The 13,131-nt window shown below is 36.2% G+C and overlaps 1 protein-coding gene across 5 annotated transcripts in view; it reads right to left on the reverse strand.

The window, feature by feature from the left end:
- Nucleotides 1-13,131, reverse strand: part of EYA1 (EYA transcriptional coactivator and phosphatase 1) — a 296,080-nt gene that overhangs the window by 138,625 nt on the left and 144,324 nt on the right. For all 5 annotated transcript variants that reach the window (XM_045861482.1, XM_045861480.1, XM_045861481.1 and 2 more), the window contains 2 exons: nucleotides 8,463-8,512; nucleotides 6,837-6,964 (listed from right to left, as the gene is read on the reverse strand). In XM_045861482.1, the coding sequence (XP_045717438.1) occupies nucleotides 6,837-6,964; nucleotides 8,463-8,512 (178 nt within the window). The remainder of the gene's footprint in view (nucleotides 1-6,836; nucleotides 6,965-8,462; nucleotides 8,513-13,131) is intronic.

Raw genomic sequence — 13,131 nt, forward strand, 5'->3', positions numbered from 1 at the left:
GCTATGTAACAAAAAACTATGTTCTACCCAAAAAGCAAACGGAAAATTTGCAATTATGTATATAACTACATAATATTGTATGCTTGAGGCCAATGAAAGGAGGATGAATTACTCTTAGACCTTACTCCAAGTAAATAAAGAAACGATGCACACATGTACACACACACACACACACACACACACACACACACAGGGACGTTCACGGGCACACACACCTGCTTTACGTACTGCTCACCCCACAGCATCGTTGACCATATAAGAAATCAGGAATTACTTGGAGCAAGCAATCTAGGACTGAAGGGATAAGAATTAGCCTCAACACCAGCACTCACTAAAGTTTCACGAGTGTCCCTGGAGGGAAGCAGAAGTTTTTCCCAGAAGACAGGATGTTGTTAGGGAAACGTATTACTGCTTGTACCAAAGTTCTGGCCCGCCTGGGGAGGCATGCCACAGAACTGGGATTCTCTCAACTATCAGGTATTGGGAGGAGGTAAAAACTGTCTCCATGAGGCATTTGCTTATCAAGAACCCCGGCCCTCTAGAAACTCTGAGACCAGTTTCAGGCCATTGGCATTGCAGTTCCTATTCTTAGTATGAAAGATACAGTCAGCTACGCCTAACAGGCTAGAGTACACATGCCACCCTGTGGACTTTACCTTTCACACTCCCTGACTTTCTCTCTCTTCCAGCTACACTGAACAACTTGCTGTTCCTAGATCAGACCAGGCATGTTCCCAACACTTGGCTTTGGCAACTGTTATTTCTATGGAGCCCCCACCAAATGCCTCTTATGCTTCATCTTGGAGTTGTGTTTGGTTCATATCCTCTGGTTCTCAAAGTCAAGAGAACTGTGACCAAATTTATCATCCACTTAAAAATACTTTCTAAGGTAGAACATATTTATCTCAGCAGTAATAAAACTATATAGCTGCTTTTTAAATTTCACAGTAATTCTGCTCTGGTACAAATGTACATGTAAGAATGACTTATAGTGAAAAGCAGAGATGACTTCCAATCTCTCTTTAATCCCTGGGAACTTTAACATAGATGGATGGCTGGTGGAATTATAATTAAGGCTAAGGCTATGGAAATTAGTGAGAGACAATCTCCTAAAAGTCACCCTGTTAAAGCATTATGCTGTGCACACCTGACCCCACGAAGCAACCTCACATACTCACACACACAAGAACTTAAAGAGTGTAACAACCCTGGGGAGTCGTCCTTGTACTGAAGCACTTTTGTCATCAAAGCCTCTGACACCGCTCCTGTTACAGAAGCTTCTCAAGGACTGTTACAGCTCCAGTCCTTGCTAGAGAATGGTGCTCTCCAGTCCCCAAGGCGCCCCTGGGGCAGTGTAGGCACTGGGTGTTTAGTATGGAGGTATTAGAAAAGGCGTCGGCAGCTGATGGGAGTCTCATCCTCTCTACAGAATAACCCAGGGATTTAAAAACCCAGGCTCTGGACTCAGACAGAGTGTGATTCAAATATCAGGTCAGATACCAGTGGTGCCACTTACAAACCATGTATTTTCAGTTGGCATTCAACTTTCTAGGATTCAGTTTTGTGTGTAAAACAGCAACTAGTACTGTAGATGTGACTGTTATTTACATATGGTCTAGAATCTGATAGATACAGAGCACTTAGTCAATTCTAAGAGTGCTACAGGTTTTGCTCTCATAGCGAGCCTGATCAAGCTCTGCTACTACCCATTGTACAGATAAGAAAACTGAGCCATACAGAAGCTAACTTGCCTGAGCTCACACAGCTAGTATATAGGGCTGGGATTCAAACCCAGTCTCTTAACCATGATGTTGGCAGTCTAGCAGGGATTTTCTGAAAATTAATGAAATAAATCATGGTCAGCATAGTGACTGGCAACATTATTTTAAAAAGTAGCCATTATTACTATTACTTAGTAACAGGCATGTGATCATTATTCTCATATGTTATACAGGCAATCGAAGTCCTAAAAATTATTTTGTTCATTCTTTCATGGCTTTTGCTAAACAATTATTTATAAGAGGCTAATTCTATGGCTACAAGCTCTGCAAATGTCATTTAGAAAACTCCTTTACTAACAATGTTCCATCATCTTCCAGAAACTAAATCATGTGTAGAATGTAAATAATGAAATTAGGTTACCATTCTTCTGTGGACAACAGGGTATTTAACCACAAATATACAAATAAAGCCTCAAACTATAATTTGATACACATTCACTATAGTTTACACATTTCTTATAAATATGATGTTTTTAAAATACTCTAATTGGATATAACTGTATTTTACTAAATTAAAATTACAGTAAAAAAATAATTTCAGAGAATTTGTTAGTGTTCTAAGCTTTGCAGAAATGATAAAACAACTTTAAAAGAACTTCTGTTAATACAGATTTGTATAATTGAATAACCTATGCCCTAAAATATGTAATAGACAACTAAATACATCTTAAAATGCAGAAAATTTAGCCACCTAATTCAAGATCATATCTCTTATCACCTTGGAAATCTGATATATCAATTCAAAATTACTATTTAAATTACCATCAGAATTCCTGAAGGAATTTGTAGGGAAGATTCCAATTGCATCTGGTTTTATGTCACTTAAAGGCAAATTCATCTGCCTTAAGACCAATGTAAGCTTCTTACATTTGAATCTAAATTTTCAATAGCAAAAACTCAGTTAGAGCTTGCTCTTCTGCTAGCCCACACCTTGTTTGCCCTTCCGCACTCCTCACCTCCAGACAACCGAAAATAAAGACTCAAACCAGTAATATATAACCTGACTAATCGTAGGCTCCCAAAGACTTAAGACAACCAAAAACAAAAACAAAAACAAAAACCAAAGATGGAAAGAATCATTGCTTTGCAAACAAGGCCTTAATTGGATCCGTAAATAAAAATCCTTTTACTGCTCCAGCCCTGAGTCCCTCTGAAGGAAGATTTCCCAACGAGTTCTCACACACAACACCAACACCAGCACAGACCCTCTCCCAAACTGAGGCCCAAACATGTACCCACACAGTGGAAATCCTCTCAGGATGCTTTAACAGTTATCTAAAAAAAGCATTACCACCAAAAGGCCCATGTCTTTAAAATACTTTATCAATCTCTCTAATGAGAAATTTCTATTCCATCCTGTCCTGGAAGACTAACTGCCCAAAAGACAGGGGAAAGCAGTTAAAAGAAAAACCACAGTTGGTTTTCATAACCATCCTTTGTCTCCTCCAGGTCAAACCTGAGTTAATATTAAAAGACTCATTAATTTACTTGGAAACATACCACTTTTTACAGTGCTTTTCTGAATGCAAGTCAAGCATTCATTTATGCTATTTTATATTTGTACCTACTCATGTTCTATAATTCAAAGATTTAAAAACTGGGTGAAACCAACAGTTAACTGCAACGATAACAATTCAGAGAGGCCAGAATCAAACGTAACAGTATGAAGAGCTGAAACTTTTGAAATACGAAACATTCAAACAACTATTCGAATTGAAGAACATCTCAGCTAGGAAATGAAAAAGCACAATATCTGAGGCTGGAGCTCAGTGTCTCTCTGTCTTTATCCCTTAGATGAACCATGAAAATAGGCACTAGCCTGTGAGGACAGAACCTACAAACATTGAGTCTTATGATAATTTGGCAGCAGACTTAAGAAGAAACTTAATATTCTCTGCCTCTCCATTCCATTCCCTTCTTGTTTGTTCTTCAGATGAAGTTATGGTTTTTGATACAAGAGATTTTCGTGTTTTCTTAGCCTTATTATAGGGACAAGTGGTGGCAGGAAGTAAAAAAATGGCCCTGAGTGAGAGAAGACAATCAATACAAATGTGGGCAGAGCCAACAACTGTGTAAACTCAGTGGAAGTTTTGTTGACCTGATTAAGGAGACCAGCTTCAGTTGGGCTGCAGGGGAGCCGCTTAAATATAAATCACAGCCCAGAGGGCTAGAAATATTTATTAGGGAGTTAGGGAGAGGAGATTGATATTCTAAATGCTCTTTGAAATTGTAATGAATTTCTTGTTTTTCATTTTTCTGGTTTGTTCATAAATACTGCTGGTTTTAAAATAAAATTTTCAAAGGAGGAATCAGAAAATCTATAATGATTATATCCCAGGGAGGCTTGCCAGACCTTATGACTTCACTAATTTTAAACTTAACTCCTCTAGTGGTGACTGAGAGGAATGAAGCCAACACATTATGGAACATGTAAGTAGCATGATAAATTGATTCACAAACTTAATAATAACCCAGAACTTTCTAATACTGTTTGCATCTAAATGGGCATGTAACATGGATCGTGAAGAAAGCTTAAGTCTATATTGTCAAACTACATACTAAAATAAAACTGAATATCCCAGTAGGTTGACTAAAATTCCATTTATTTTTTTGGACAACTTATACTGACAACTTCTAACTTCGCTTTCCAACTACTGCAACCCCTACAAGTTGACCCCTGAGAAATGCCCGAGAACAGAATAAGAAGAGTAACCGGGTATTTATCTGAAACTGGTCTAAAAAAGTTCATTTCTAAGACATAGGATAATGAAGTGTTTTTTTTTTTAGGATAATTTCCCAGTATTTCCAAAATTAATGGCTCGGCAGATCACACAATTATGTAATATATTTTTATTATTTGGAACTTATTTTAGTTGTGCAAAAAATATTCCTGAATATGAATATGATATCAGCTATTAAATGTAAATACTCAGAAGTATATCACCACTCCACACACCCTTGAAAAACAAACCACACATCATTCACGCAAAGCCATCCAAGGGGGAAGTGCCCAACACACGCTCACTGTCAATACTGTGTGCTTCCTATTCTGTTGGAGACGATCTGCAAGTAAATGATGACAAAGTGAAATATCTTACCCTTACTTCATTTCGTCACCTATGAGAACATTAACTATGATTTCAAAATTAATCCTACCAATATGTCGGTATATTCTATTAAGCAAAATCATTTAACATATTTGGTCTCCTTTACATTTAAGTTGCTGTAAGTGATTATCTTACTGGAACTTTCCAGGGATGAGAACAACTGTTACATGCCTGCCCCCTCTGGCGCCCGCCAGTGGCTGCCCGCTCGCCAGTGGCTGCCCGCTCGGGGATGCTGACGGGCCCCGGCCGCCCAGGGGCCTCTGAGAGACTGCGTACGCCCCAGTCTGCACCAGGCACGAGCCATCCTTCCACCTGAACCTGAATTCCAATGCGAGAAAAAGGACTGCCTGCTTTTTTATTGGCTCTATAAAATCTACTTAAATCCTAGACTGTTTTCCTTTAAATAATATAAATTTCTTTTTGATCACCTATTCAAATGGGCAGAAAAGAGTTTCAGATGGAAAGTCGCCTTTATTCAGAGATTTTTTTTTAAAGATCAGCAGAGTTTCTACCCTTGACAGTGGCCATCTTTCATCAACACTGGTCATGAAATTATTTACTTAAACAGAAAATACAGGCTACAAGGGTAGGCAAAAGTAGGTTTACAGTTGTAAGTACAAGAAAAAGAGTTTATTCTTGTATTATTATTTATTATTTTCCATACAAACAACTGTAAACCTACTTTTGCCCATTCCTGTATTGACAGGTTAAAAACATCATTGTTGGTATAAAAATTAAGATGTCTCACAAGAAAAAGAGCTGATTTTATATTTTTCTATTATTGTCAATTTCATAACTCTACTAGTTTCAAAAGCCTTCACTAATACATATTGGAATACTGCATCAAACAATTTTATGGCACTTAGCTTTGTTTATTTTTAAGAAATGTGATAAAAGATGACCATGGTGTTTGGAAAATGATGGTAAAGGGTTTTGTTTATGGATGAAATTCTAACATGAATAATTTATTGAACTTCTAGTGAAACTTATGCTAAGTTTATCAAGGTCCAGAGGTTTAACAGAGAACAAATAAGCACAAATATCATCTGTGAAGAAGTAATTTTTCAATAGGCAAAGGTAGAAATAAATACAATGCAACATATAACAGTCTCCCACATGCTAAAGTTTTAAAAATATACACAGTACCTAAACATGAACAACAGCTTACAATACATATACAGTTTTTCTTATATGTTTAAAGTTAGTACCTAAGTGTGAATAACAGTTTACAATACATAGTCTTACTTATATGCTTAGAGTAAGGTATATGTGGATTAAAGTAGGTATTTTTATTTATATAACATACATATAAAATATTAATGTATTATACAAAAATAATTGTAGTAGTACTATTTAAAGTATACTATTTAACCTTAATAAAGCAAATTTTGTGTATCATCCAAATGAGGGTATATATATTTATAAACAAATTTCTTTTTTCTGCTTATTTGTAACTTAATGGCCAAAGCCCCCAAAACACTAGACACACAAATTATTTATTGATATTTAGAAACAATTCAGCCCAATGTTACATTTAAACACATGCAATGGTTGTATTTAATGACAAAAAGGAAAGTAAAATAAAGGAAATAATTCCAAATTTTCATTACTTATAAAGCAAAACAATGCAAATTGATAGTGTGCTAGGGAGAACAGGAGATAAAACAGAAAGGTTATTTAAAAATGTTATGCACACACCATATGTATAATATGCATACATATGCATCTATGCAAAATAAAACCAGGCTCTGTAATGTTATAATGAGCTAATGACATGCAGCTCCTAACTAATGATGATGAGTACTGATTCCTGAGTCAAATTACCCAAAGGGGAAATAGAACAGTAGTTTTGTGGATCTGACAATCAAATTCATAACCACCTAATAACAAAGCATACAGTGATGAAGAAGCAAGGTGCAAAGCAAACAGTGAGAAGGCAGACACTCACCTTCGGTGCCATTGGGAGTCATGGAATTACTATTTATATGAGAGTTATCGAGTTTGGGGCCACTGGGGGATTCACTACTACCACTCAGACGGCTATGCGGGCTGGTGAGATCCTGCATTTCCATAGACCTAGAGACAAGAAGCCTTCCGTTGGACACATGCACCAAGTTCGTGACGCCACCATTTAATGCGTTAACGACTTGACACCTTCTTTGAAACACATTCGCACAAAAGACTCATTGTATCTATGATCTTAGACTGAAAATAGTTCATCTTATGTTTTACCTTCAGTCATCCTTTCATAACATGTAGTCATGAAAGATGTCAGTCACTTGCCTTACCTACCCAGCCAAACACTCACATGGAGCTTTAAAATCTATTTTTTCTCTTATATAGCTCATCAAGTCACAAGCTCTAATGAGACATTACATGTATTTTAATTTAAAAAAATGCAGTCAAGCTTCTTTTACATTAAGAAAACAAAGTATTTTGTAAAAGACAACACAAAGGTATAAACAGGTATGATAGAAATAAAATCACTCTTCAGTGGAATCTGTTTCATCTAATAAATTAGCACTAAGTACTTCCCTATAATTTACCACCCAGGTGTAATTTAATGGGTCTCCAAACCAAATAAAACACTTGAAGCCTATAGTCCAGTGACAGGGAATGAGATAGTTCTGATGCATGTGTTTACTCTGGCACACTGCTTAATTGTTCCTGTTTCCCTTGAAACAAATGCAGCATTAAAACATTATGATGTCGACTCAATTGTTTGCTTTGTGGATTACATACAGCGTGCCCAATTGAAAAGGGATGAGGCCGAGGTACAGGGAGCCCTGTGAGCCTTAGCACCCGAAATACCTCAACTGTCACTCAGGGAAATAGCACTTCCACTCCAGGGCTGGAATTGTGCAGTTTTCCCATATAAAGCCAGTTACGCCTCCACTGAAAGTTCTTAGACTCAGCAGTTAACTTGTTCTATGAAAGGTACAGAAGCCCCTACTCATATTTGCAATTACACAACTATGTGTGTGTATATACATTAAAGGAGAAAGGAGAGGATTTATGTAAAGTGACTAAAAACACACCTAGATGCTGTGTTTTTTTTTTAAGTTTTTGAAAAGCTAAGACCCATTCACTTTATTTTAAATGTATGGGTGTGGTGGGGTGTATCATTTGTATCTATGAAGCTGAGACAGTTTGCTTCTCACCCTCACCAGGTCAATATGTTAGTCATTTTAATTTGGAGGTTGCACTTAAACTGATTGAAAATAGCTTAACCTGAACCATTTTTCTTCTAGAGTGAGTTTTTACTTCTCAAATCTTCTGAATTCAAACTAGAAATTGCTTGAAATTCCATTCTCCTCTCCTGATTCCCTTTACATTCACAGTTTTCCTAACTCCAGAAATTATAGCCCATCCTCATTTTCAAACCCAGGCTCCTATTCCCTTTCTACACACTCAAAATGTTTTACAAGCGCTCACACACACATACAAATTGCTAAGTAATTTCCAACCTAGGCTGTTGCTATTAATAGCAATAATTAAGAAATACTAGACCAAAATAGATATGGGTCATACAGAGGTAATCTCCAAAAATGTCAAATATCAAAAATATCCTTACCTGCAACTTGAGGAAACAGCAACATCTGAACAGGTTTGAGGTGTTTGCACCTGTGATCAGGGGTAAAAAATTAGAAGCTGTTGTTACTCTGCTTCTGTGTCAGCTCTTAATTACACAGAGCACATGGCTAAGAACCACAATGCTCCCTTTTAACCAAAAGAGAAAAAGGAGGATACTGCAGCAGTGAAAGGCATATTGTCTTTAAGTTAAGGTCTCTACTGTTGTTTCCTCCTGCAGGTCTAACCCTCCTCCTCCCCTGGTCAGGGGGGAAGGCGGCCAAATGACTGGATAGTGATTCATCACTGGCCTATGACAGCTGCAAACGGGATTACCCCTCCCCCAATCAACATGCAAAGCAGCCTTGCCCAGGCAGCTTGGAAAAGGTGCTTGGAAAAAAAAATATCTATTAGCAAAATGAGTGTGTTTCACAGCAGTCGTTCAGACCATCATCCTCCAGCATCCTCAGAAGATCTTTCATCTGCTACTATCGCCAGCTGAAACGGAGTTCCCGCCCACCCCTTTGACTCCCAACAGTTTCTTATCCTTATCACCAGAGTTTTCTCCTATATTGACTGGTTGTCATCTCACATTCACTGAAAGAGCTTCTGGGCAACTGCCAGGCCGTGCTGGACTGACTACAAATGGCAAAGGCAAGTTTTCATGCTCCAAGTCCCACCATGGAGCAACATGCTCATTTACCCATGCTGATTTAAAATGCAGCATAAGCTTATTCCTCATTGCCTGGTAAAATAGGAAAAGCACTTTGCTTTGGTTCAGTTTTCCATCTTTTAAACCAGGAAAGACAATGGATCATATAATAATCAATTCAGCATCCCAGGTAGCCAGCACATCAGTGTCATTTGTCTCTAGAAGAATCTGTACTCTGGGACTTCACTGAACAACTAATTTAACAGGTGTGTAGGCTTTGCTAGTCCCTGCCCATCCTCCAGAGGCAGAGCCAACTGCCAGCAGGTGAGAAGCTCAGGTGAAGGTGGGCTGCTGGCTTCACGCTCAGGCTGACACCCCAGCAGTAAAGAGCATTCTGCATAACATTCAAAATGACTTAGAATTCCAAATCTTTGATGTGCATTTTCATTCAACTTGAACTGACATCAATTAGGGGTGCAGAACAGTTGAGAGCCGGAGCATCTCACATGGCATTAAAGTTATCCAGCCGAATATCTACTACTGAGTCCTCCTCTTTTTAAATTATGATTTATGAAAGTAATACTACCTTTTGGGCAAGAATGAAACATCGTTAAATTCTAAATGTCTTGGTATAATGTAATGTGCAATTTCTAGATATGCTTCTCTATAATATGTGCAGGATAAAAAATAATTTTTAAGAGATGCCTAAGCATTAAATGGAAATCTAAGTTTAATACCTATAGATGTCATTTTGTGATAACAGCCTTCTGCAATTTTTGTTAAAATTAACATTCTCACACAAGATGAAATGTTCTCTTAGAAACTGCAGCAATATACCTCAAGGATAAATTTCCCTCCCCCCCCCTTTTTCACTTTTATACACCTGGAATAAATTATAGGTGAGAACTAACTTAGTTTTAAGAACTCTCTTGGCTTAATTATGTGAAAGAGTATGTAAAACATACTTTCTATTTAATGTTAAAAGTGTTAAAATACATCCCTACTTTAACATTAGCTAGATAGTATAATCCTGGAAATGTCATTTTCATTCATTGTATACTTTGGAAATTTTGACTATATTTGAGGTTTAATCTCTCATATTTAAATTTCAAAGTCAAAGTGTTAATTAAAATTAACTTCAACATAAGGATTATTCTAACACATTTTCCTCGCTAAAAAAATGTACTTTCACAACATAATTCTTTTCTGCTGACTTGCCTCAGTCCCCACTCACTTTTTACACACTCCAGTTTTTGCAAGTCCACATCCATGATCTTCGTTTCATTAAGTATACTTCAGATATATTCTTTTGTGTCTCAAGGATTATTTAAACCATGTGTTGTGTGTTACTGTATTTAAAAATGACTCTTTAATCAAAATAACTTTAAAACAACTAATCCTCACTTAGGCTGGTCAGCTGAATCCACATCGTGGTCCAGGAAAAATAAATCTACTCTCAAGAATGCGAATGCAGACAACAATTAGACACAGATGTGAACAAAATTAGTTACAGTTTACAAAATGCTACACTTCACATGCTTTTAGTTTTTTACGTGTAGTACAAGATTACAGTGCAGTAAGGAGACATACTCTCGTATAATGACTTATCTCAAAAGAACACCTATTTCTGATTGGTGTTGATTTTCTCTTATGTATGGCAATATCTCTGGAAGTGTCTGTGTTTTTAAGGTTTAAAACCATAATGTGTTTTAGAAATAATTAGTCATATTTACATTCAAAAGAGAAAAAAATTATTTCACGGTTTTCAGAAAAATGCCGTCAGGCATAAGTAAGCTGACATTTTCCGCTTTACATCCATAAACTTAATATCTCTTGTCTTCTCCTCATCTGGTATTTTTAATTCAAATGCTCCTATGAGTGCAAAAAATATTTCCCATAACAGTATAAATGTTCATCTTATATTACAATGAAGTCATTTCACTTTAAGGCTTTTTAAAACTCTTTGTATGGAATACCCAGAGTAGCATACTGCTACTGAAAATACAAAGAGAAAAAAGATAGCAGAACTTCTTAGAATGTAAATTCAAGCTCCTAAACTAGTAACTCTGACTTCTGATTAGTTAATGAGGTCTTTTAAGTTTGCCTTTTTTCTAATTAAATTTATAATTCTTCACAGATGTAACTTTTGTTGATGTTCAATTTGTCTCTCTCATTTTGTTAAACCTCACATAGTACTTCGCCAATCCATTGAATAGCCACATTAAATCTGTTAATACCATGCTCTTCAACCCCAGAAATTATTTCCAGAAGGCAAACTTGCTTTGAGAGATCATCAAACAAGACTTAAGGTACACATTTTATCACATTTTCCCTACCACAGAGCTCAGGATGCAGAGCAAAATTCATGACTTTTGCACTGTTTATTATACTTTGCTAAATTACAAATCAAAAGCATCTGACAGAAGATCATGTATGAAGCCAAAAAGTTAATAATGTTCTGTGAAAAGTAAACTGTAAATGGAAAGGGATTCTAAATCTCAGCAGCACAGAGCAAATAAAATGTAGGTACTTGTCTAAATTATGGGTTTTCCACAGGTTTTTCTGCTTGCTAAAAGCAATTTTTATAAAATGACTATAATTTTAAACTTTCTTTTTTCAAACTAAAAAAATTTTCAAAATGAAAGTACTGAACTTATCTAAATAAATAGAGTTGGCAGGCAAGCTCGATTTGCCCAGCCGCAGATCAACCTGAGTGCCCCTAAATTTGAAAGACAATGGCAATTTTCTAATCAGAATGTATTTTATAGAAAAAAATGTGCCTTAGGCATAAATTTGCTTGTTAATCAGAATATATTCTTGCTAAAATTCTCCTCAATCAATATTTAATGCTCTGATAAAACCTAAACCTAAAACTGAAATAAACTTCTGCCAAGAGGTGGATGGATGCCTTTCCAAATGTTAACATTTATTTCCTTCTTTACCAAGGACCCCACAAAATGACTGCTTTACTACTATTATTGATTTTAATGTAATACACTGTACTGCTTTCTGAAGTATCTCGTTTACAGATGAAATGCAGTTCCTTTGAACACGAAAACAAGTATTTAAATGACACTGGTTCTACCTATAGCTTTAAAGAATTGTTTTCAAAATTAGCATTTATTTAAAATGTCAAATAATTTTGATATCTGATTAAATGGAAGAAGTAGTTTTAGTCCTGCTGCAAGTGTTATTCCAATAACACTTATTCCAATGTATTCTTATAAAATAAGTGATCGCATTTAAGTAGAAATTTTGTTTTGAGAAAATCATTTATCATGTCTACGAAACTCATATAGCAGTTGGCTTGCCTTTGGCTCTCTCAGACTGAACAGTGGCTCAGTTCCGCTTCTCTGTCTGACACTGCGAAGAGTTTTCAAGGCTGAAACTCCATTGCTGCTTGTTCACTTACTGAACACTTTGGGCCTTAAGAGAACTTAAGCAGCGAGAAAGTCAAATATTTGATAATGCAAAAAAACGCATGACTATGCATGTACGCATGTCCTCAAATCCAAAGGGTGGGCTAACATACTCATACAAACCTGAAATAAAAACTACTCTGAAAGACACATTAAAAAAGCAATTCCAAACCTATACAACTATATACTATGTGCTTAACTACCAACTTTTTGTACCCCTTGTCATTGTAAAAAATGAAACATAAAAATGCTTGTCTAAAGTCAATGACAACTCTGAATTTATTGAATTCTTGCAAATGGTATGCTTACATGTGTTCAAAAACTCCTCCCCAGACATACACACCCGTAAGTCATTAGCAATTCATACACTGATTCTGAACAGCAAATATTTTAAATGGAAATTCAAAAGTTTAAGAATCTTGTTTTTAAATTTCAAGGTCCATTCAAGTCACATAAAGTGTTAATAAGTGAAAAATGTGTTAATTTAGCAAATGTTTATTATTTCATCTTTTGAAGATGAGCCTGTTTAATATAATGTTTGGGAAATTTGTTTATGGAAGCAAAAGGATTCCCTTCCTTAAAAAGTGGTATCTATTCTTGTT

This window comes from Phyllostomus hastatus, unplaced genomic scaffold (genome assembly GCF_019186645.2).
Source record: "Phyllostomus hastatus isolate PE091 unplaced genomic scaffold, TTU_PhHast_1.1 phas_scaffold_21, whole genome shotgun sequence".
NCBI lineage: Eukaryota > Metazoa > Chordata > Mammalia > Chiroptera > Phyllostomidae > Phyllostomus > Phyllostomus hastatus.